The sequence below is a fragment of the Halichondria panicea genome, chromosome 10, assembly GCF_963675165.1.
Source record: "Halichondria panicea chromosome 10, odHalPani1.1, whole genome shotgun sequence".
In the NCBI taxonomy this organism is placed as follows: Eukaryota; Metazoa; Porifera; class Demospongiae; order Suberitida; family Halichondriidae; genus Halichondria; species Halichondria panicea.
The window spans coordinates 5,623,574-5,648,565 of record NC_087386.1 but is presented as its reverse complement, the minus strand read 5'-3'; the positions used below and the strand labels follow the sequence as shown (position 1 = coordinate 5,648,565).

General features: G+C 42.8%; 3 protein-coding genes and 3 non-coding genes across 10 annotated transcripts in view; 4 read left to right on the top strand and 2 right to left on the bottom strand.

The window, feature by feature from the left end:
* The window catches only part of LOC135342571 (E3 ubiquitin-protein ligase UBR4-like), a 77,824-nt gene that overhangs the window by 12,218 nt on the left and 40,614 nt on the right, over positions 1 to 24,992 (top strand). For 3 of the 5 annotated variants that reach the window (XM_064539316.1, XM_064539319.1, XM_064539320.1), the window contains 25 exons: positions 1 to 11; positions 2,949 to 3,200; positions 3,981 to 4,163; positions 6,710 to 6,865; positions 7,149 to 7,277; positions 7,464 to 7,548; positions 16,119 to 16,420; positions 17,005 to 17,247; positions 17,911 to 18,226; positions 18,515 to 18,734; positions 18,925 to 18,985; positions 19,163 to 19,297; positions 19,528 to 19,644; positions 20,126 to 20,297; positions 20,846 to 20,967; positions 21,054 to 21,128; positions 21,390 to 21,426; positions 21,608 to 21,792; positions 22,078 to 22,243; positions 22,410 to 22,504; positions 22,802 to 23,019; positions 23,196 to 23,383; positions 23,952 to 24,133; positions 24,366 to 24,578; positions 24,686 to 24,817. The exon at positions 1 to 11 is cut by the window's left edge and continues 187 nt beyond it. In XM_064539316.1, the coding sequence (XP_064395386.1) occupies positions 1 to 11; positions 2,949 to 3,200; positions 3,981 to 4,163; positions 6,710 to 6,865; positions 7,149 to 7,277; positions 7,464 to 7,548; positions 16,119 to 16,420; positions 17,005 to 17,247; positions 17,911 to 18,226; positions 18,515 to 18,734; positions 18,925 to 18,985; positions 19,163 to 19,297; positions 19,528 to 19,644; positions 20,126 to 20,297; positions 20,846 to 20,967; positions 21,054 to 21,128; positions 21,390 to 21,426; positions 21,608 to 21,792; positions 22,078 to 22,243; positions 22,410 to 22,504; positions 22,802 to 23,019; positions 23,196 to 23,383; positions 23,952 to 24,133; positions 24,366 to 24,578; positions 24,686 to 24,817 (3,995 nt within the window). The remainder of the gene's footprint in view (positions 12 to 2,948; positions 3,201 to 3,980; positions 4,164 to 6,709; positions 6,866 to 7,148; positions 7,278 to 7,463; positions 7,549 to 16,118; positions 16,421 to 17,004; positions 17,248 to 17,910; positions 18,227 to 18,514; positions 18,735 to 18,924; positions 18,986 to 19,162; positions 19,298 to 19,527; positions 19,645 to 20,125; positions 20,298 to 20,845; positions 20,968 to 21,053; positions 21,129 to 21,389; positions 21,427 to 21,607; positions 21,793 to 22,077; positions 22,244 to 22,409; positions 22,505 to 22,801; positions 23,020 to 23,195; positions 23,384 to 23,951; positions 24,134 to 24,365; positions 24,579 to 24,685; positions 24,818 to 24,992) is intronic. The other 2 variants (XM_064539317.1, XM_064539318.1) reach the window with 2 other exon arrangements.
* On the bottom strand, positions 508 to 2,746 carry LOC135342630 (uncharacterized). Its single transcript, XM_064539422.1, has one exon. The coding sequence runs from the start codon at positions 2,586 to 2,588 to the stop codon at positions 642 to 644; it is 1,947 nt and encodes a 648-aa protein (XP_064395492.1). The 5' UTR covers positions 2,589 to 2,746; the 3' UTR covers positions 508 to 641.
* On the top strand, positions 6,994 to 7,063 carry LOC135343426 (small nucleolar RNA SNORD31). Its single transcript, XR_010397168.1, has one exon. It is a non-coding gene; the product is annotated as a small nucleolar RNA SNORD31 (small nucleolar RNA).
* Positions 11,548 to 13,827, bottom strand: LOC135342810 (alpha-protein kinase vwkA-like). Its single transcript, XM_064539674.1, has 4 exons — positions 12,282 to 13,827; positions 12,127 to 12,231; positions 11,882 to 12,069; positions 11,548 to 11,828 (listed from the first exon to the last, which is right to left on the bottom strand). Exon 1 carries the CDS (start codon positions 13,794 to 13,796, stop codon positions 12,990 to 12,992), a length of 807 nt encoding a protein of 268 aa, XP_064395744.1. The 5' UTR covers positions 13,797 to 13,827; the 3' UTR covers positions 11,548 to 11,828; positions 11,882 to 12,069; positions 12,127 to 12,231; positions 12,282 to 12,989.
* On the top strand, positions 17,490 to 17,706 carry LOC135343432 (small nucleolar RNA SNORA53). The gene has a single exon (XR_010397174.1). It is a non-coding gene; the product is annotated as a small nucleolar RNA SNORA53 (small nucleolar RNA).
* LOC135343427 (small nucleolar RNA SNORD31) lies at positions 21,450 to 21,525 on the top strand. Its single transcript, XR_010397170.1, has one exon. It is a non-coding gene; the product is annotated as a small nucleolar RNA SNORD31 (small nucleolar RNA).

The window sequence follows — 24,992 nt, the reverse complement described above, 5'->3', positions numbered from 1 at the left end:
ACACTCTCATGGTGGGTACTCTAGTGTATACATAGATACCTCAAGGTGGCGTATTTTAGGAGGTATTAGTTTGTTTGTTCTGTGCATTTAGAGGTTAAATTACATACTTTAAGAACATTGAAATTGGATCCTCAGAAAAGTTAAGGCTCTTGAAAGATGTTCCCCTGTACATGTGTTGAGTGTAAGGAAAAGTATTTTAGACACTGCATGATGTCAGGAGTATGAATATTATTCCTGCACTAGCTGTTGATGATGATGTGTGTAAGGGGATTTGCTTATAAGGAGAGTCAAGTACAATTGTCACAGTGGGGAATGATATTGCTCTGTATATGTTGTGTAAAGAATCACACTGAAATTAACACAAGTTTCTGTAAAGGGTAACCACAGCTGCATGTCTAGCTAGACCTCTCTCGTGGGAATAAACTGCCACCTGCCAGTGACTAATCAGGAAGTAAATGATTTCAATCTACACGTACTTTCAACTCTCAACCCAGAACAGTGTGTAAAAATACATGATCTTATTAGTCTATATTTAGCATGGCATAGGAATGCTTATCATTAGCATGACACAAGACTGTCATATAATTTTAATTATACTATAATTATAGTTCTTGTATACATAGGTATACGCACATTTTAAATCATGATGCTTCACTTAGACGTTCTAGTCTTAGTTTAGCTGAATCCTTTTCGGTATTAAAGTTGTGTTTTTGTGCGAGTGCGAACGCTTCTTGGGCACACTTGACTGCCTCTGTCTTGTTCCCGCCCACCCTCCAAACATCTGAGGAGGTGTACAAGTACATGCACTTTTGTCTGTACTCTAAGTCGTTCTGTTTGATCTCCTTCATTATTCGCGTAGCCTCGGCAATGTTCTCCTGAGATACTTCCCCCACGTCTTTCCCCGTGTTACCAGTAGAGGAACCGACGTACGCTTGGGCGAGGCGGAGCTTGCAGTGGGTGGAGTCTAGTCCGTACTTGCCTTTTTTGAGGCTTTCACTCTCCCCTTGTCTGGCACAACGTATGGCCTCGTGTAGATCGTCTATAGCTCTTCCTTCGTCTCTCAAGGTCCTGTCTGGTTTGCTTAAGAGGATGCATGCGTAACAGTAACTGACTAGTGCTTTCTCTTCCCCTTCCTCGCAGTTCCAGATTTTGCTTCGTGCAACAGTGATGTGTTCCTCTGCCTTGTCAAGTTGTTTAGTGTACCGGTATAGCTTAGCCTTGACCCATTCGCATCGTCCTTCCAGCATGTCCACGTTATTTTTTTGTTTATGTAGTTGCTTGGACATGTTCTCGGCTAGTTTCACTCTCGCTAACACTACCTCCGATTCTTTGTTAGTAATATACATCGTGCAGCTCTCGAGGAGAACAGCTATCTTTATTTCCAACACGTAATCTTCGGAATCCATTATACTCTGATATATATCTTCAGCAATGCCCCACCTTCTTCTCCCCATTAAGTGGTACTTTCGTATTATTCTTATTTCTTCCAGATATTTGTTTTCTTTCAAACCGCTCGGGGTTTCTAGCAGGTTAGGGTAGCGCTTTGGGGGCTGAGTACAAATATCTTCAATTGAGGCTTTTCTTTTTCTGTTCAGCCGTCTCTTATCTTCAGCACTCTCTCCTGTTAACATAGTATAGAGCTCGGCATGTCCTAAATGTTCTTTCTCTTTAGCTAGACATTTGTACACGAATATATAATGCGCTGTAGGGCCTTTTGTTTTAAGTATAGTTAGCAGTAATCTCGCCTTTTCTTGTGAGGTGTTCGTATTAATCGTGAATTTCTTAGACTCTTCATTTGTAAGTAGTTCTGCTGAACAAAGATATATGTTCAAATCATCCACATTTAGAAATTCCACAGCATCGTCGGCGTGTTTATTAATCTGATCAAGCAGCATTTTTGATTTATCGATGTCTTCTTTCGTCTCAAACGGTGTGCCTTGGAGCAGTGATATTATGTACTGGTGGCCCATGTGCTCTTTGTCTCTTTCCAGGGCTTCAAGAAACTCTGAAAAAGCATTGTTGTTGACCACCGTCTCAAAAAGAAAGTTTACTTTCTTTTTTCTAGATTTGTACTCGATATCGGATAGTCCGTACCTTGTATAAAGCCCAAATAGAGTTTTTGGATTAATACTTGCAAGAATAGGTTCTTTATGTTTCAGCATATTTTCTTTAATAGTGGTTTCTGTTGTCGGAGTGCTTCTTATCTGGTTCCATGGTGTGTCTGTCTCTTCAATGGTTGCCAGAGAAATGTGTCTTGATTTCTCTATGTTAGTGCTAGCATCTTGAATCAAACTAAGCTTATCTTTTGGTTGGTTCCATGGAGTGTCTGTCTCTTCAATGGTTGCCAGAGAAATGTGTCTTGATTTCTCTATGTTAGTGCTAGCATCTTGAATCAAACTAAGCTTATCTTTTGGTTGGTTCCATGGAGTGTCTGTCTCTCCAATGGCTGCCAGGGAAGTGTGTCTTGACTTCTCTGTGATAGTGCTAGCATCTTGAGTCAAGTTAATCTTATCTCTCTGGCTGTCCCTCTCTGCTCCTGGATAAGTAATTAAAGTTGGCTGATCAGTAAAGTTGAAACTGTTAGCCATTGTACTAGTATAGGCTTCTTGGCTAGGCTGTATATAGCTATTGCATCACAGATGCTGTCATCATGTATGATTGCTATAGCGATGGTCTCAATGCATCTTAAACCACAGTTATGTGTGGGGAAGCCTGCCTTGCAGTGATGCAAACATGATTGTCTATTGAGAAAGTGCAAAAGTTCGTCTCACATGAATATTGTTTTGTTTTAATCAGGGTTTAGTTATGTTTTAATCTGGCACTTTCAATAACCCTTCGTATTCTCTAACCATGATAAGTATGTCTATGTCGTCTATAAGCTGCTATTCTATTAGCAACTACTATACTGTAATCAAATTAACAGTGAATTATGACCTGTCCCCCTGCAGGCTGCCACCCTCGGCTCTCAGGAAGGTGCCTTTGAGAATGTCCGCCTCAACTACAGTGGTGACCAGGGTCAGACAATACGCCAGCTGGTGAGCGGTCACTGTGTCAAGAGGGAGGCCATGTGTGCTCTACTCTCATTGAATGGGAAGAGACAGCACTTGTGTGTTAACCATGACAAGGGAAAACTGACTGTGCTCCAGCTCTTCCCAATACTCAAGCAGGCTGATTCTAATAGGAGGAAGCTTACTCTCACTGTGAGTGGGCGGGTGTGGTGTGGGTGGGTGGGGGTGTGAAGAGTGTGAATAGAAAGCAATATTGTGTGTACTGCGTTTGCTATAGAAATCAGAATTGGTGGTGCTAGGCAAGAAGTGTTTTAAGTAACCTTTTGCAATTTTTTTTTACTGCTTTTGAAGTACATGCATGTGAAAGCATAAAATGTATGGTGTCTATTGTGTGCGTGTGTGTCCTGTATTTATTTGGGTGTGTGTCATGAGTTGGGTTGGCCCTCGCTTGAAGGTACAGGTATAGAGAGGTGGTGGTCTTTCGTGTCCCCCGTGATTACACTGGTTCACATGGGGACCCCGTGGCCACCATACAGTGCACATGCCTTAATTATGTACATGTGTGTTCAAATGTTGTAGCTAGCTACTGATAGTTGATACGTCATACATACCAGTAATTATAATAATATAGTGTGCATGTGTGTTCAAATATTACAAGTAGCTATAATGTATATGTGTGATGGTTGTGCTTCGTACATAATTATAAATCCATGAAACTGTCAGTACATGCGTGTATTCTAGCAGCTAGTGATAGTTTTGTCAGAAAATGTATATAAACTGTCAGACAAGAAGGTCTTGCACGTACACAGCTAGTGATAGTATCTGTGGTTTTTATGATTAGAAGCTACTCTTGGTATGGGAGGAAAAAAAGAGAGGAAAGAGTTAGTGTAATATAATATGCTTGTACACTAGACAACTGTAGACATCAGTTGCATACTTATTCTACTGAACCTTGACAACCTTCACTCCCAGCGCCTAACAACGACCTCTGTACCCTTCACTGTATTGTCTATGAGTCACAGTCCTTCTAAGGAGGACCACCTCGCAGTGAGTGGACTCAAGGATGCACAGCTACTCACACTCAATTCCTCGGGTCAGGTGATCACACGGGAGAACATGCATCCCTCCGTGGGTACCAACGGATACATCGTCAAGGTAACACTCTCAATAGGCCTTAATGTTACAAATAACTGAAAAACAGTCTATGCAGTAATACATGCTAATTATGCCTCGAGGCGTAGCCGCACGAGGGATACGGTAAAGCTGTGTGTGTTCTTATCAGCCGTTCGCCTAGCCTCCTTCACCGGCCTTTGAAAGAAGGCCTGCTATCGACTGCTTGCGCATGCGCCAAATTATTGGATTTTTTCCCGTAAATATTTCTATAATACTATAATATTGGATTTTTTACCCGTAAATATTTCTATAATACTGGATACATCAGAGAAAATATTCTAAAAGTCATACACAGAGCTATATAGCTAGCTAGCTAGAAACAGAGCTGTGTAGGTTTGTTGTACTGCTATTTTCTTCTGATAGAATCAGTAGCAGTAGTATAGTAGACTTTCACCAAAGTTAGTGTTAAATGGGCGTGGCCTGTCCATATAGGCTCTTATCAGCCGTCACTCCTTTCAGACGATTGTCATCCACACTGTTGCAGGCTGTGAGTCTTTTGTTAACATAGCAGGCTAAGGGTAGCTATCAGAGAATGCTATCCGATGGGCTAGAAACCTTCAATCGAACTTTCTATCTACTTCCTTCAATCCACTTCCTTTCGTTGTGATGTCATAGTTTTACTGAGCATAAACGATGTTATCCAAAGCCCCCAGATACCGGGGGGATATTAGCGCATGCGCAAGCAGTCGATACCAGGCCCACTTCCCTAGCGGGAAGTGCGGCCTGGGATCGAGGCTACCGTTCGCCTAAAACTTTACTGGAATGTCCCTTTTTACTGGGTGTGGTCAGTCATTAGCAAGTACAACACGTGTCTCATGGACTAGACGTGTTATATATTGCTGAAAAAGATTATGTTTCAGGAAAACACAACTTTCTTATTTTGAGCAAGTTACCCGGCAAAATAGCCTCGTTTATAGGGCGTAACGCGGATAGTTTTTGAGGTTTTACTGCAACTTTCAAAATGATTTCGTGAACTGTTTCCGTTACCAATCCCTCTTACTCTTCTGTCTATGGACCAACACTGCCGTCCCTTTTCGACAGGTGTGTCCTAACCACACCCAGATAAAATCAACACCAGGCCTAGTTGGCGGCCTAGCTAGAAACAACTTTGGCTGGAATTGAGGCTAATTAAAAGCGTGCTGGTCATTATAATTATATTCATAGCATTCCACTACACCCATAATTGTTGTTGCTTGTATACTCTTAGATATAAAATGCTTTTGTGTTTTGTAACTGTTGGGTTCCAACTGCATACCAGATGCCAGTTGGACCCCCAACTAGCATCCCGTATGCAGTTGGAGTTATACCCAACACAACTGGCATTAGGTATGCAGTTGTCACCCAAGTCTATGCAGTGGCACCCAAACCTATAAAAAATGAAGACTTGTAAAGAATCATCCCAGTAGGACACTCCTTGTAGAGTTGTCCTTTTATTGCTTTTTTCAGTTTCTACTTGTATGTCTGTTCTAGCCTCGATCCCAGGCCTTACTTTTTCTTGCTGTTGTCACTGTTCATCCATAAATCATAAGAAAGACATAGTGAGGCAGCAAAGAAAGAAATGGGCGTACAGTTAAGAAAAAGTAAGGCCTGGTTTGGGAAATCGCGTGATCCACAAGGATTTTTATGAACGTGGGAGATATGTAGCCCACAATCATGACGTAAGGTATTCTCCCACGCATTCAGAGTTAATAAAACTGTACTGAGACAAAATTAACCACCCAAGCTGTGCTGCAAGTCAGATCAGAGAACCAGCGTGGCCAGCTGTGGTGGCAGTAGCTACCTGCTATATGATACTGATGACTAAGATCTATACTAGCATGTAGAAAGACACAAGAAAAGGTAATAGTCTGATAGAATCTGAACACACAATCTAGACTAGTAGATCATCTAGCTAAGCCTAAGGTATATAGCTAGCTATAGTGCTTGCAAACTTCCAGTTCCAAGTCCATGTCCAGCTTGCTGCAGGCAAAGTTTTATTAGTCATAGATATCTGCGTGGGCAGTCCAACATCTCTAGCTCAGCATGCCCACGCTCATTTTCACCCTTCTACCACCCTTCTACCCTCACGCGACTTCCCGATACAGGCTCTCCTTTTTCCTAACTCTACGTCTATTTCTTTCTTTATTCCTCCAATTAATACCGTATTTTATCTCATTGAACGATAAGACAGTATTTTATCTTATTGAACGATTGTGAAAAGGAGAGCCTGTGTAGAGGCTATGTCTGTTCCAGCAGTAATTGCTGAATGGTTCCAATGTGATGAAAACTAACAGCTTTTAGCCATGTTCTTTTGGATTTATAGATTCGTGGATTAGCAAACTAAAGCTTTGTTCTCGAGTTATGGCTAGTTCCACTCACTAATCTTTCATAGCATGATCTCTTCTAATAGTTTTTGAGCGAAAGCAAAACAACGGCTAGAGGCATTACTCGTTAATACTGTTACAACATGTATGTACAAATGTTTACTTTGCGTATATGTAATCAGTACATGCACACTTCATCCTATGATGTCATGTGACCTCATACAGACAATGTGGGTGCCTGGTCAAGGTGGTGAGTTATTGCTGGTGTCAGACACCTTTGTGAAGCTCTACAACACCAAGGTGGACATTGTCAGTCCATCATTCTACTTTGAACTGCCAATGGGGAAGATACGAGACGCCACCGTTGCCATTACCGACCAGGTGGGTGTGGTCAGCCATAGTGGGGTTACAAATTACCAAGAGTTCACGAAGAGTTAAACTCCTCTTTATTATCGGCATAAATAATATAAAGCTTTGGGAGGCCATCTTTGAGTTGTAGTATTCTTGTACCCCCCAGTGATGATCTTAATGCCGCCCCAGTCTGATGCTGGTGAATGACAGGCTTTTCGCTCTGAGGAACACTGAATTATTTCATATAAATTGTCTTGTTTTTGTTATCTAGCTGTTTCATTTATATGCGTATTGTTCTATTTCGTACACATAGGACAAGTTTGTGGTGATCATGACGACACAGGGCAAGATCTACTATCAGCCCATCATCTACGACCTGTCCACACAGGGAGGTCCCATATATTTCACCATGGACCTGCCTATCAAGCATACCAACGTCGTCGTAAGTGTGTGTGGGTGTGGTCAGTGTGAGGGTGTGTGCCCAGTGATGATCATTTATGCCGCCCCAGTCTGAAGCTGATGATTGACAGGCTTATTTGTTTCTGAGGGACACTTGATTTCAAATATTTTACTTATTTAGTGGGTGTGTCAGTTCTTTTGTTATGTGTGTCCATTTTGTGCTTCACAGGAATCTGACAACACGGTGAATGGGGGCGGGGCTTCAGTCTACTACTCCCACACACTTAGGATGCTATTTTTCAGTTACTACAACGGTGGGTGGTACACATTTAGAATCGGTCTTATTATACAATGCCAATAGCTCATCAAATTATAATTGGAAAATCATAATAATTAATGTATACATACATATATGTACTACAAAGCTACATGTAGCAATAGTCTGAGTCAGCATCTTTTCTAGCAAATCGCTTATGTTCTACATGTACATTTAAACGTTGACTGTACTTGCTTTTTGCCGGAATGTTGCGATCAGAGTGTTACGAATATCATTCGTAAAAGTAATATGGTGTATCTTTAAAGAACAGCGCTTGTAAGATGTAAGATAAGGCTGTATGGTTGTGATGGTGTGTGAAAGGTGTTTGTGGAATTGCTGGTAGTGTGGGCAGTACTGGTAGAGTTGTGATGTTTTTATCGTACAGAAGCAGGTGATTAGTAATGCAATGTACCGTATAGCAAGTTGTAGGAGACCAGGTCATACTTTTTTTTATATCTGTACACCTATTTCTTGTGTACAACAAGGTAGTATATTTAGGTATTAGTTAGACCATGTGCAGTAGGTTTCTTAGCTGGATAGTAAACCTGAGGGAGTGTAGTGGCTGAAGTGGCTGAGGCAAGTCACTAATTGACCGAGGCGCAGCCGAGGACAATTAGTGGCCACTCCCAAAAGGTTACTATCCAGCTAAGAAGCCGTACTACACATGGTCTATCTCACTTAGAAAATGCATTTTTGTGGGTACTAGTTAGAGCCCTGCTAGCAGGTCACTAACTCAGATAGTGACCTGCTATATAGCAGGTTTCTTAGTTGGATAGACACCTCATTAGCAGTGGCCACTTCAAAGCTTGAATATGCAAATTTTTTCTAAGTATTATTTAGAACACACCTAGCCAAGATTAAGTGTTTTAATCTGTGTGCCGAGGATGGCCTCGAGGTTAACATGGTGCTCGAGGCGCAGCCGAGTGCATTACGTAACCGAGAGGCCATCCGAGTGCACCAGCATTAAAACACGTGACTTGGCTAGGTGTGTTCTAAAGGATTTAGTGCTGTCACGTGAGCTCTAGCCTCGTGGCAGCTAGATCTAGCTACAGTTGCTGGTGGCTAGCTAGCTAGCTAGACGTAATAGCAAGTCTTAGTAGGTTTGTAGATCCAGTAACTGATGCAAAGGAGAAGGAGATACGATCTAAAGCTATCTGGACTGACTGGGCATGTTCTCGACTTATTTCTCCTGCTGACCAACAGTTCCGATCCCACTACTGGATATGCCTCCAGCTGATCTGGCTTACTGGATGGGAAACTTTGTGCGCAAACTATATGGCAATGAGTATCTGGTTTGCTCTTTTGGAAAGCTATGATATTTGAAGCACCTTTGATGAAACGATTATATGGATCTGGCTTAGGTACAGGTATGTACATCTTCGAAGCAAGCTGAGCCTATTTCTTCAGACGAAAAAACGATGCTATGATCAAGTCAACAATTTGGTACACATGAAACAAGTCGAAACAATAACATTCAACTTTCTAATACTTTTCAGCTTTGCTTGTGTACATATTCAATCTGCTTGTATTATTATTATAATTATGATGACATTCAGATTCAATCTGCTTGTATTATGGTTGTTTGATAAAAAGTGTGCATTAACAAACCAACTTAAAGCACACCAGGGTGTCATACAGGATTTCGAAGTAGAGGGGGGAAATGAGAAAAGTAACCAGAAAATGTTGCTAAAAAAAGGTCAACAATACCCAGCTATGGACACACTCAGTCATAATTGAAAGGGGGGGGAATTGGAGCTAGGGGGGGGATATCCCCCCTTTCCCCCCTGTATGACACCCTGCACACTTAACCAACTTAAAGCACACTTAAGTGTGGATTAAGTTATTTAATCCACGGTCACCTGACTGCTTTCAGATAAGCTGATTGGCTGGAGATCATGTGATCACCACTAAGTACAAATACTACTTAACAGTTAACACAACTGTGTACCAGTGTTTGTGACATCAACAGAGACTATAATAATGAAAGCACTGCAGGTGCTGATGCCTCGGTGGAGATGCCAAAACTACATAACATAAAGCTGAATTTTATACACATGATGAACATTTTTTAATTTGCATGCTGCATGCAAACTCAAAGAGTGGGTAATGATCGACCATTATTGTTGTTAAAAACGATCGATACCAAAGTTCAAGTCTAGCTAGCTGCCATCAGCAGAGCCTTGCAGCTCTCTTCTCACTCTTGCAGCTACCAATAGCTAGCGTTCTAGTGCAGAGCTAACTACTAAGTAGAGTAGCAACACTCGGTAAACAAGTTTGGCTACGTGCTCTTCCAAAAAGGCTGCAATGGCATTCCAAGTAAGCAAAACTAGGCATAACTCGAGAACGAAGCATTATTTTGCAAATCCACAAATTAAAATCCAAGAAAACATGACTAGAAGCCTATAGAAACTCTTACTTGCACTTCATTGATCCTTGAGCAGCTGTAGCAGTCTACACAGACAGACAGACACACAGACACACAAACACACTACCGTATACCTCGCTTGCGCATGCGCACCGAGGCATAATAATAGTCTGGGAAGGAAATGTTGTGGTAGTGGAATACTCTCATGTACTCTCACCTAACCCAACCATGCATGTGCAACAAAGCAAACATAATTATCATGTACAACTACACACAAGTAGAGTAGTTGTTTACTGCCCTTCATACACTCTTGCTACTACATACACACAACCGGTCAAGCATGTCTATACATTTCCGTGTTAGGATAGCGTGCTGAGGTCGCTGAGTCATCACCTTTTGAGAGGCTTGCATGAAGAACCAAATTCGCTATCGAAAGAACATCGCATTCGAAACCCGATATACAGTAGCAAGAATAGATAGAGCTTGACAGTAGTAATATATGATATTGTTATTTTCCGTTCAACGATGTTGATGTTGATGTTGGGGGGCTGAATGGCCCCCAACACTTACGTGCTTAATGCTAACCGCAGGGGCCCCTTCTTCCTCAGTATTCCCCCAAAACCTAACCGCAGTCACGTGACCTCCAACCTCTAGCATGACAGGGCACGTGACATCCGCTTAGAAGATAATAATATCCTCGCGTATGGTATAACGCATTACCTATAGATCGCAATCATCTATTGCAATCTGTACGACCATAGTTGATCATAATTTACAACACGTTACAATAAGTTTTATCTCGTGTACATGTTAGCTAACAAACACTCAAATCAGAGTAAATATTATTGTTTAACATCCAGGCCACAATACACCGACTTGTAGTGATTCGTGCATGCGCATGTCAGACCTTCTCTAGGGGGGGGGGGGTTGTGAAACTCAATGCCCTGACAGTGTGTAAATAAGCGTGTGAAGTACGTACATTCCCTACTGTACGGCCTACGCAGCTACATGTGTACAGTACGTACAAGTGAGTTGAATTACCAACAGATTAAAAGCCTGAGTGGGAGTTATGCACTCTTGATCTGTGTACTAATATCAGAGTATGCAAAACAAAACAATGTAACCATAGAAATCACTACTGTTCGTTTATTTTTTAACCTACATGTAACTCATGCACTACCGTATAATTTGGTTAATAAGCACACTATTTGTTGGAAGTTGGACAGCAGTTAAAGAGGCAGCTATAGGTACCGTTGTTATAACCACTTGTTCGTACAGAAACAAATGGTTTGTAACGCCTATTGCATTACCATCACAACCAGACTGATCCAGTACCCTCACTCCGACTCTGAACATTGTTATAATTATATATGAATCAACTTGCTAAGTACTGTGTAACTAACGAAATGTGATGTTAGCACAAGCCCAGACCAATGTCTAGTACACAAATATGGACCAATCAGCATGCAGAGTTTTAATGTGATATTAATTTTTATGAGAATAATAGGCGGGAATTAAAGATATTGGATCTTGGTTACGATAAAGTTAATTATTCATTGTTTTCGTGAGCACATTGTTTTCGTGAGCAGCTAGACCTGCTGAAAACATTTCATGGCTCGAATAAAAAATATATATATAAAATATAAATAAATAATTCATTTTGAAGATTGATACTTATCGTACAGAATATTGCACCGATATAGTTTTCATGTTATGTGCTTTAAACTTCTGTCATGGCATTTAAAGTTTCACACCAATCATAACAGAATCGTGAATTTGCATGAGCAAACAGTAATTACTGTAACCTTAAATATAATTATGTTAGTAATTGAGTTTGAGTTTTAAATGTAGTGGGAATGGTTAGGAAGACGGTAAGAATAGGCCCAAGGATCACTGTCCTGTAGGTCTGCTATCTGCAAAATCATTACAAATGCTGGCATCTCTTATCAATGGCTTTTATACTTACACTCCCAGTGGTTATAAAATGTCACGTGAGTAGATGGCAACTCTTGGGGCTGAACAGCCGGCTGTCTTGGTGGGTCTGCAATCAGGTCTGCTGCAATCACTACAAATGAAATTCCAAGTGATTCTTTTGGGCCCCACTAGTGAACTGCCGTCCCGGTGCAGGCCTCACCCCTTGAAAGTCTGCATTCACTACAAATGCTGGCATCAATACATTACTAGCATCAATGGTTTGCTAGTTCCACTTACGGCTTATATATGTCGTTCGTAAGATTTGAGACATACCAGAGGCGGCTTGCTGTTTTGATGTATCCATAATCTCGATCACAAATGGTTCAACCTCAAGGTGGTTTCCTGCTGGCATATTTTAGTTTAGTCAAGAAACTATCAAATACTGAAAATACCTGTATCAAAAGAAGAGATCTCTCACTAGCACTCACAACAGCACTTGCTCTCTACAAAATAGTGTGTGATGTCTCCTCTTTCTTGGTGTATATATAGCAGTGATTGTTGCGCAATCGCATCAACTGTGCTGATAGCACACATAGTTTAGTATTTGATATTTATACCGTCATAACATTAACATTCCGTATATCAGGTTTCGAATGCAAGGTTTCTGGTTTGTGAATGACACTGTACAAGCATTGATTGTGTTCGAACTATTGGCAAAACATGGGAAATTAATTGTGCATAATTTTGTGGAAATTCAAATCGAAAGACGCCTCGTTTGAAACATAATGTTACAGTAGTATAATTATGATCTCATCTTTATATGTAGTTAACGTGAGGGTAGACTATTTGCGGCTTTACTTCGAAGAATATGTCATGCTGATATGGGTGTGGCTTCTGGTCACATGCATGCCTTCCCCACACGTGCAGCCACTAGCGCATACACACATGCTAAAGTACAGTTGCTGTAAGTAAGCTACAGACAAAATTTGCCATTCAAATCTTAAGCCTTCCACCCTCCCATTGCCGTCAGACGATGTTGTGAAGTAATAGAACTTGATCAAAATCATTTACTGAAATCTGTACGACTATAATTTAAATACACTACAATATGTCCTGTACATGTAGCTAGCAGCACTCAACTAATCCCGCAAATTGTTCTATTAGACAGTGGCTGTGTTTGCTATTCGCTTGAACAGTGTGATCAGAGTGTTACGAATATCCTTCGGGAAAGTTATCTCATGTGAATATGCAGTTGATGTTCCGATACTCGATTTGATCCCCAGAGCTTTGTCAAGCATGTGCTTTGGTATATTAGCCAAGCTTGGCTTACGGAGGTTTATGCAGAAATCAGTGCAGGTGTGGTTCAGGAAGAACATTGCTATGCCCTCGATTCCAGTGTCTGTGCTCCCGTATTTGCCTCCATACGTGTTTGAGAGTAGACAAGGGTCGGTTAGGATGTAGGAACCGCTGGGAAGTACGTAGGGAGGTATGTAGCCAGTGTCGTTTCTCACTCCTTGAAGGTCTGCGATCATTTTTTCTCCCTTGGTGTGTGCCCAGGACCAATGGGCAAACGCTGGCATCAATACATCTCTAGTATCAATGAACCCGTAGTTATTGCACCACTTCATGTAGTCTCCTGGGATGTAGTCTTCCACTGTGAGGTATTCTTGTAGTTTATATGCTGTTTTATCTCTGATTTGTGTGACTGGAGACACTTCCACATCCACAAATTTCACTGGATATTTTGTTTCAGAGTATTTGTTGAAACCAACAGCCAGCTGTTTTGATGTCTCCAGTATCTGCAGAGTTTCGCTCCAATCAGTATGTTTCCAAGTGTAGCTCTCTTTCATCTTCTTTACAACACAGGGCTTCCCTGCCTTGTGTGGTGGAGCAGTATAGTGTCCTTTGTAGGCATATCTGAACCGGCCCTCAGCGAAGTGCTGGGGCTCAAAATTAACTACTGCCATATTTTAGTATTACGTACTGAACAGCAAATGTTGTGTTACTCTTTGTCTCCTCTTTTATAGGTGTGGATTTGTACCAATTAAATGCAGCACACGCACACCATGTTTGATATGGCATTCACAATGTACTCGGGAGAATACCTGGGTATTTTAGTACGTGTCACCAAGCGAATACGTGTCACCAATGGCTGATGACACGTACTGAAGTTAGCACATTTCTATAATTGTACGATCAAAACAATAGCCATTGTCGAATGTTTCTGTAACTGTCCTAACTTCCAACGAACATGTACTGTGCCATGAATGTTATGCCAAGTATGAGCCTGATACACGGTGGCCTTAGGGCGTTACGTACCTAATTACAATGAAGTGAGTGGGTGTACCATACCACTTGTTTATACGGAAACAAATGGTTGTAATGCTAATAACAATGTTACTATCACAACCAGACTGGTCCAATACACTCTCACCCTATTCTAGGGTATAGTTTTCGCTGATCAAGCATCTACCGCGAGCATTTATACCCACGAATAGTTAAGTATATGATAATTATACCGTCATAACATTTAACATTCCGTATATCAGGTTTCGAATGCGAGGTTACTGGTTTGTGAATGACACTGTACAAGCATTGATTGTGTTCGAACTATTGGCAAAACATGGGAAATTGATTGAGCATAATTTTGTGGAAATTCAAATCGAAAGAACGCCTCATTTGAAACATAATATTACAGTAGTATATGAGATCATCTTTATATGTAGTTAACGCCGGGGATATTTGCGGCCTTACTTCGAAGAACATGTCATACCAAGAGTATATGATATAGAGCGAGTATCGAACGTATAGGCATACTGTACATCAGATGTATACGTTCGATACTCTCTCTATATCATATACTTTTTGTCATACTGATATGGGTGTGGCTTCTGGTCACATGCAGCCACTTGCGCATACACAATGCTAAAAATCAGTTGCTGTCATTGAGCACATACAACATTTTCCATTCAAATCTTAAGCCTTCCACCCTCCCATTGACGTCAGACGATGTTCATTACTAGACGTCAGACGATGTTCATTACTAGTGATAAAAATAATCTACTGAAAACTGTACGACCATAGTTAATTAAATACACTACAATATGTCATGTACATGTAGCTAGCAAACACTCAAGTCAGCACTTTTCCATTCCTAGTCATGTTCTTATTAGACGTTGGCTGTACTTGCTATTCGCTTGAATAGTGTGATCAGAGTGTCACGAATATCCTTCGGGAAAGTTATCTCGTGTGAATATGCAGTTGATGTTCCGATACTCGATTTGATCCCCAGAGCTTTGTCAAGCATGTGCTTTGGTATATTAGCCAGGCTTGGCTTAGGGATGCTTTTACAGAAAGCAGTGCAGGTGTGGCTTAGGAAGAACATGGCAATGCCCTCTATTCCCATGTCCGTGCACCCGTATTTGCCACCGTGTGTGCCTGAGAGAAGACAAGGGTCAGTAAGATAGAAGGCATCATCGTTTCTCACTCCTTGAAGGTCTGCGATCATTGTTTCCCCCTTAGTGTGTGCCCAGGACCAATGGACAAACGCTGGCATCGATGTGCTCCTAGGATCGAAGCCTCCATAGTTGTTGCACCACTTTATGTAGTCTCCTGGGATGTAGTCTTCTATTGTAACGTATTCTTTCAATCCAAGTGTTGTACTGTTCCCTACTTCTTTGACTTGAGTCACTTCTGCATCTACAAATTTTACTGGCTTGTTTGTGTTGGAGTAGTTGTTGAAATTATCGGCCAGCTGTTTTGATGTCTCCAGAATCTGCAGAGATTCCTCCCAATCAGTTGGTTTCCAAGTGAACGTCGCTTTCATCTTCTTCACAACACACTTCTTGCCTCTCTTGTCTGGTGGAGCAGTATATTCTCCTTTGTAGGCATATCGAAATCGGCCCTCAGCAAAGTGTTGGGGTTGAAGAGTAGCTGTCATAATGTAGTGCTGGTCTGCTCTATGAATGTCAAGTTACTGTTTGTCTCCTTTTTATATATGTGTATCATAGTGCATTATCATGCCAATGTAACTTTAGACAGACACGTGTGTGTTTTAGTATGTATATACAATGTACTAGGGAAAGTACCTGGGTATTTGTGTGTGTGTGTGTGTGTGTGTGTGTGTGTGTGTGTGTGTGTGTGTGTGTGTGTGTGTGTGTGTGTGTGTGTGTGTGTGTGTGTGTGTGTGTGTGTGTAGTGTGCATGTTGCCAAGTTTTGACAATTGTAAAATTGACTTGTGTAAACAATAGCCATAATAGTAATAACATCATGTCTACCCCCCTTCTAGGTCGTTCCTTTGTGCTTGCCCCCCAGTCGTCATTCTCCGGCTACAACTCACTCGCAGAGCTACCCCTCAAGGCGACCCCTGTGACCCCTGGTACAAAGGGGGCGGGGCCAGCACTCGTACAATGGACGGAGGTACAGCACCACCCCGGCCTCGTGTGTGCGCTCACACAGACACTGGCCAACCCCGTCGTTATTCTAGTCAAGCCGGACAAAGTTCAAATCCAGGAGTTGAAAGCACTGCCCAACAAAGCTAGGGTGCAAGGAATGGTTGCTATGAGACAGCCAGCTGCTCAGGGAGATACAGTAAGCAATATTTAAAAATAATAGTTTTGTAAAAAAAACACTTTAGGCCACTCCAAGTGACACTCTGGTTTCTGGTCCTGAAGTTTTTCTAATTGCATGCGGGCGGGCGGCTTTTCTCATTATGTCATTATCAATTTTACCTCATTATTTTGCAAATGAATATCATTATCACACTATTTTGTGCCACATGAACCATTCTGCGCATGCGTAGTAGATAGAAATCCAATAATGAGATAGAAATCCAAGAATAAAATCTGATGTGGGCGGTGGACCAGAAACCAGAGTATCACTTGGAGTGGCCTTAATGGATTTGTGTGTGTGCAGTTATTGCTCCGTGGTGTCAGTGTTAGTGGCACTACTGGCGTTCCCTATTGCACATAGTAACCATGGTGACCTATATACACTGTCGTACTGTCTCACTCCCAGTACCACTAACAATCGTCACCAAGTACAAACACTACTAGTACAGTACAGCTGCACTTATGATTTTCCCAACATTTTTTTTATTGTGTCGCTAGAGCAGCCAGTCAAACTGTACCTGTCGTGCAATATATGTAACCACACCCATTGCTCCACCCACTCAGCAGAGCTCCCAGAGCCGCACCACCCTCATGACACTGTGTGAGGACGGTAGCCTGAGGATATACGTCACTAACAAGAACACAAACACCGAGTATTGGCTGCAACAGAACTTTCAACCAGCTAGCCCTCTGGCTGTTCTCAAGTCCAAGGAGAGGAGCACAGCCACCAGTCGACACTCAGGATCACCAAAGTTCTCTGTGGACTTCTTTGAGAGCTGTCACCAGCTGCAGCCAAATGAAGTCGAGGTGAGAGACTGTTGGTACTCTGTGCTATTCTAGTAGTTACTTTTTAGTCCTTGCATAAAGTGGTTCTTAGCCACTTATTACAGTGAAGCATGTCTGTTGTGGTCACCCTCTATAAATAAAAGTGTGATTTTTGGTCACTTATTACAGTGAACTTCTTCTTGTGTCTCTTGTGCTTACCCTCTCTATAATAGAACAGCCTGGTTAATAGTAGTTAGGTTTGTATAGTTCCTCGTATAGATTGGTACACGCTTCCTTAGATCCATTCCCGGGTCTCCTCGTAGCCACACCCCCACCCTCGTGTGAGGGGGTGTGCTGAGGCCAACACCCTGTACGGTGCACATTGGGAGTGCTTGAATCATGAGTGTGTGAGAGTATTATACCCCCTGTCCTGGCCCGTCAGACCCCCCAGTGAGATACTGGACCTCCCCGTGGGGCGAGAACAGTCAGGCAGGGGACAACTAGATGTAGTAGAGAGGCGGCACTTACCACTGGAATATCATTCCTTAGTAATAATTTATTGTTTGCTAAGTTTTGTTGTTCATTTCATGTAAAGTTAACAGTTGGGGAGAGTGGGAAATTGCCGGAAAATGTATCATTGTAATAAATATTATTCATGTATATAGTACGTGACATGTGCAATAATGACCACACGCCCACACACAGTTTGGCGGTGCCGACATTCTCCACATCTACAACCACAGCCAGGTGAAGACTCGACTCAACGCAGGCAGTCTCTACCTTGCTAACAACAAGCCCTCAGGCTTCACAGTGGAGGTCAGCAACACCGTGTCCCAGATGACAGTGATTGTGGGTCTTCGTGTGCAACTGGGCTCCCACTCAATGGAGAAGGCACCGTCCTTCATCGAGGTGTTTGGACGCACGCACACGGTGAGCTTCCCAGCTGGCATGTGTCGATGGGTGGACATACCGCTCATGAGGGAGGAGTCACTGCAGGCTGACAAGATGGTCAAGATCAACTGTGAGTTATGGGACACTCTCACTGCTGTAGGGTAGTGCAGCTGCATGTTTCAGAGCCATGTGAGGACTAGAGGATATAGTTTTTGTTAAAATGGAGTATTATACTGTGGGTTTTATTGATAATTATTGTGTTCGCAAACCAATGTACAGCTATAATATTTCCCCGTATGTGAAGTTTAGTACCAGCCTGTACCTAGGCACGTATATCTTTGATGGTTTATGGCTGATGTAAGATTGTTCGATCTCATGATTGTATACATGTATGGACTTGCGGTTTCCCCCCCTCCAGTTGGTCCCAGCATGGATCCATCTGGTGTCAACTTGATTGATTGTATCAAGGTATACACTCGTACCAAGGCCGGGTTTGGTTGGCCTGACGACCCTCCACCTCCTCTCCCTACCCCCAGCAAGGCAGGGACACCTGGCCCCTCCCAGGGGGCGGAGTCAGAGGATGAGAGCTCAGACATGGCCGTGATTGTGTCTACAAAAACTGTCTCATCGTCAGACAAGTTAGTTTATCTCCTAGCTAGCTTAGTATGGTCAAATTAAGCTACGCCCAAAAGTCTCAACAGCAAGTGTTGGACCTGTGTTAGCAGGCTACTTCTTTATTACAGCCACTGTTGGTATGCCCAGGGTAACCATCATAATACACATATTATTTCAGCATTTATATTTCAATTGTTCTATGTATCCATGTAGCTTGGTGTGTCATTCATTTGATGTGCTGGCCAACCACTGTCTCTCTGTCGACAAGGAAAAGGTCGGTTGATGATGGTTACATATGGAATAGTACTCAAGTTAAATATCTCCGTTTAGTCCAGTACATACTTAACCTGACTACACTGTACGTGTATACATGTACATGCTGTGTACACTCATGTACAAACCCAGTGGTTGAGTTACTATTCCTGTTTCTGTTGTTTTTTTGCTTTGCTAGTGGCCCAATGTGTCAGAGGTCATCACCAAGGCAATGAACCTGCTGACGTACAGTGTGCCGTTCCAACTGCAATATCATTACAAGTTTCTCCTAGCTTGCACTGTCAGCAACAGAGAGGCTTACCTCGAGGAGAAGGTGGGCGTGAGGAGTGTATGTGGGATGAAATATGCTTGTGAGGGATGGTGAAAGTGTTAGAACGTGTGTCGTGCATATACTTAAAATCTGTCTTTGTTTTGTCACCTTGGACTGATTTTTGTGCCCCTTGGCGTATCTAGAAGCTATGTGTATAATCGTGCCTCAGGGCGTAGCTGCAGGAGCATACAGTAAAGCTGACTATGTGTTTATCAAGTGTTGCTATACCTCAGGATCGTATCCAGCTGTCTCAGGTGGTGAGCACCCTCACTGATGCACAGAGCAAAGACACGCTTATTGAACCAGAGTACTATCAATATCTGCTACTACTGCTCCTCAAAGTGGGCAAGGTGAGCTCTAAATACTGACAATGGAATGGCTAGCGCGTGACCAACTACTCAGTGATGTACCCAGAATGTTCGGAGTTGTGTCTATTTTCAATCCTCATATCTCATTCATCACATAAATTTGCCTATTTTATGTAGCTAGGTCTAAGAGGTGGTTGTTTTTGTCTAGAAGCGTAGTTTGCCTGTGTATATAGGACGCCTGTATTATACTGTCCCCTGTCCTGAATCGCACTTTGGCCAGCTTCTCAGTGCTGCTCTAGAGCCGAGATGGGCAGGGAGATCATGTCGTGTGTGAAGTTGTGACTGCTGCTCTATAACAGCTGTCTGCATAAGAGACGCACGAAACAAACTATATGTAAACCGCCCCATGCAGTCTGAATCATGTGATAGACTGTGTTTTTATTTTATTTTGAGAAATAATTTTTGTACAAGTAATAATTATGTCGTGTGCTATTGTATTGATCTCCATTCCTACGTGTATTAGGTTCGTCCGGACAACCTGCTGCTATTGGCCGCTCAAGTCGGGTCGTTGCTAGGTGAGGGGGTTGCCGAGGGAGACCGAGTACCACTCTTTATTGAACTCCTTGTCAATGTGTTCTGGAAGATCCTGACAAAGAATGCTGCCAGTCCATCTGTGAAGCCTGTCGTTAACCCTGGTATGTATTTAATAAGTGATCTTTTAAAAAGTACAGCTTGTGGATTTATGACTGCTAAGAATTTTCTGAGTGGTAGTGGTCTCTTTACTATAGTTCTAGATGTATTTTAAACAGCTGGTGGTTGGTTACTGTGGTTATAATTACAGCGTATATATGCTTTCAAAAATAGTTGTGTTTCCTAACATTACAGATCCAAGGGTCTCTATGTAGCCGGGAAAAGTGTAGCAATATTTCTAGTACTAATCTGTTCGTAGTGGGAAAAGTGCGGTTTAAGTTCCAGTCTTGGCGTGTGATGCCATTACTGGCGTTCCAATCGCAGACAGTGACTAGTAGTCCACAGGATCAAGGACTCAGTGGGTTATTATCTTGTGGGTGTGGTCTCCACCGCCCACAACACGCTTACTCACGAACATTACCTTAGTTACTTAGTTCGTTGCTATCTGTAGCGGTCAAACTAGTATGGTACGTTGTGTGTTGTAGTTAGGGCAAACCACAGGACACAGCAACCATCGTACATGTATACCAATATCCCCCTCCATCACCTGCAGGCTTCACTCTGGTCAATCTGACGGTGACCTGTCTCACGGAGGTCATGTGGTTGTGTGTACTGCAAGACCACACCCTACTATCCGTCGTACTCACACACACCATCAAGTTCCTCTTCTACACTGTAAGCCATTACATGTTTGTGCATAACATCTTTCAACAGCAGTAACTTTGGTTCTAGAAAATCGATTATTATTGTATTATCCTCAGGACTCACAAGTGTGTGTGCCCGTTGTCAAGGTGCTGATGAAGATGCTCAAAAACAAGAAACCTCGTAAAGAAAAGGTTAGTTTTTTGTAACCTCCACATTAATGTGATGTGTGTGTGCAGTAGGTGTTATACTAGTGGACACACCTCTCGTGTGTGTCCGCACACCGCCCACTGCTATAGAGACTCCCTCCCACTCACCACCTCACCCTGTCTGTGGGTGGGGACGGTCCCTTACGAGGGTACATACATGCTGTCAGTACTACAGTGTACGGCTGTACCTGTATGTTGCTTAATAGCTCTGCCTGACAATAATATATAAATATATTTTCTCTACAGAAAGAGGAAGAGGTGGTCGCTGAAGAATCAGAAAAAGGTGTGGTCAGTGTGAGGGTGTGTGTGTCCAGTGATGATCTTAATGCCGCCCCAGTCTGAATCTGATGATTGACTGGTTTTTAAATTCTGAGGGACACTGTTATACAATTAGTGTGTTTTCAAATTTTACTGTTATATGATTTGTTTAAGTTGGGTTCAAGTGCTTGTATTTGTGTGTACAGCTGAAGCTGCTCAAGAGGATGAACCCAGTGACCCTGTGCCTAGTGATGTTGGTGGAGATGCTGAGGGCCCTCCTGCACAAGACGAGGGTGGAGAGGGATCAGTAGAGCAAGCTGTTGAGAACCAGGAACAACAAGACTTTGGATGGCAGCAGTTGGAGATGCCTCCTCAAGAGCCTCTCCCAGCTGTGAGTGCATGAATGCTATACTTTTGTAACGGTTTATTATTGTTGGTAAATCTGTATCTTGCATGGCTCTTCGAAGCTCTTGTGATTTGTTATCAGTAGTCACAAGGGTCAAACTGAGCCGAGAAAAGTTGGCTCTTCTTAGGTCGCTAGGCAACTGACCCCTCCCACAGTTATCTGGCATTACCCAGTCGAGGCACATTCATTCATTATCAATGATATGCTTGTAACATTGGAATTCTCATCAAAGTTTGAAAAGCATTTCAAAAAAGTGTCGTCTTTGTACAGGGCAATCAAGCCAGCCTACTGCAAGCTCTGGGAGGTAATCAAGCGGGCCTGATGCAAGCCCTGGGGGGTAACCAAGCAGCCCTACTACAAGCCCTGGGGGGTAACCAAGCTGGCCTTATGCAAGCCCTGGGGGGCAACCAAGCCGGCCTCATGCAGATACTATCCAGTGAGTTAGGGTGGCGCCTGTCTTTAAAACTATCATACAAAATCAGTCCTTTGATGCGTATGTGTACATACATACAATTGCCTGTGTACGTCGTTTATTTTTTGCTAAGATATATGTATTTGCTACTTAGAACTTTTATGTGTCAAATCATCCCACCACCTCTCAGATCCTGACCAGTACATGATGGCTATGAATGAGTTCCTCCCAGACGATGACGCCATGATGAATATGGCAATACAGCTCAGTCTGCAGCAGAATGAGGTACACACGATCACGCACGCTATATACTAGTATTGGTAACTATAATTTTATACTAACTATATACCAGCTTAAGTATTGCGGTTTAAGTTCCAGTCTTGGCGTGTGATGCCATTACTGGCGTTCCAATCGCAGACAGTGACTAGTAGTCCACAGGATCAAGGACTCAGTGGGTTATTATCTTGTGGGTGTGGTCTCCACTGCCCACAACACGCTTACTCACGAACATTGCCTCTAAGTATTACTGGTTTTTCGATATTTATTTTGTGTGCACACATCACACTTCTCACACCCTCACAGGAGGGAGGGGGCGGTGCTGACATGATCGGGGAGATGGCCCAGCCCCTATTGTCTGCTATGCAAGATATGGGACTACCAGTGCCCCAAATGAACCAGCCCCCCTCATCACAGAGCTCTGCTAACGAGGTGGGACAGCCTCCTTCTGAACCACCCCCTCTACCTAGTAGAGAGGAGGTCAGTGGGCGATCAAGCTCCTCATCTCTTGCCTCGTTATCAAGGTAAATAGGTCTCCATTGTTTTGCTGGTCAGTTCAAAGTCCATTATCATTCCGAAAATTAATTATTTTTGGGTAACTTAATAAGAACCTGTATGTTCCAAACACCTCGTATGTCGGTTTTATCACATATTTTTTTTTTGCAATTGCTCGAGAGTTTTGTTTTGCCTCTTCCTTCAGAGCTCCTATGAGTCAGAGCCCCCTCCTGATACGCAGCTGGGAGCATGTGATGCAGGATGTGGCAGCAGCGGAGGAGAATGGGGAGGGTGATGTGGAGGAGGAGCCAGAGGAACCCTCGGATGATAAGCAAGCTGACGAGACCACTGAGGCAGAGATGGCCAATGATAGCACTGGAGAGGACGAGCTAGGTCTGTCCTGTCTCCTGTATTTATATGTATGTATGCATGTATAGCCATAGACCACCGGGCTTCATATTGTGACCATTCCACATGCTAGTGGAAAAGGTCTCACGAAGTCTAGATTTAAAATGTTACAGTACTGCTTTGCAGACATGTTCCTGGTAAATGCGCTCCAGTAATTAATGCACCAGATGCGACCTCAGACAACCCTAATTACAAATGCTGTATACCGTATAGTGGGTATATTTCGAGGGTATAAATTTTCGCGGATGAACCATTACAAAGGATTTCGCGGATTTTATTTTCGTGGTCTGAGTTCGAGCCTTTTGGCGCATGCGCACATCAACATGCAGCTGTACCTCCACACCGTTAGCCTCGAATCCATAATACTGAACAAGCCTACTATTCATAAATTTTCGTGGGTATAAATTTTCGCGGTACAGGCTCAATCCGCGAAAACCGCTAACATTTATACCCTCGAAATATACCCGCTATACGGTACATGTATCAACCTACCGGAAAGTCTCAACTCTCTGTGTTTGTTATTCAAGTTGACACTATCTCCCTTCACACACAGAAGATGATGACCCAGGTACTGAGGAGGACCTCCCTCTCATGTTTGACTCATGTGATGGGCAGGATGCTGGAGAGGGTAACACTCGATTGGCCTCTCTGAGACACGCCCTCATCACACAGCTGCTTGAACGGCTGGACCAGGCGGAGGAAGTGGGTGGTCTCAGGTCCATATGCTACCTACAGGTATGTTATTGCGTGATACTAAAGTGTCATATCAATACCAGCTGACGTTAATATGAAAGTTATATACAGTATAATGTACAGTGTGAAAATGAAAATAAAAAAGTTTCTAGACCAATAAAATGCTAGCTAGCTATGGCTGCTTGGCTATTGATTTCCGAAATTTGTAAGCTTAGATAATTGCCCCATAATAATTAATTTTTTTGCTTTTTATCTGTGTATACCATCTCCTCAGCTGCTCATGTTTTTAACGATGAACCTGGACCGTCATCGTGAGGACGCCAACCTTCTCGTCTCCTTGGTAACCACCTTCTCATCTCGACTCTTTACAGATGAGGGGGTGGGCAAGATGGTTACTCGAGACCACACCCATGAGACACGCCTACTCTATCTGCGGTTCATTAATATACTCATGTCTAGGAAAAAGGATCGCAGCAAAGAAGGAAAGGTGGGTGTGTCTATTGGCAGTGTGGATTTCGTTATGTGTTTGAGAGTTTCAGTTAAGTATAGTGTCATCATTTACCTCCTCCCACACACACACACACACACACACAGCCGGCATATGCGTCTCACATGCTCTTCTACACGACGGCTGCCACCCTCCTCAAGGACACGCCTCTCCTTGACTACAGCAGACAGCTGCTCTCTGAGATCACCACTCGACCTCAGTGTCTGCAAGTATCTGAGGTGAGAGAGGGTTGGCATCGTAGGGATAATTAGTGGCAGCTGCTTCGCTAATGCACGTTCTTGTATATTATAACATACCATACTTGACTGCATCTTGTATACATTGTTGGTGAATTACTAAATCTCTTTACTGAAACTGAAACTGAAGTGAATATGTTAAATCAGTGCGCCCTCA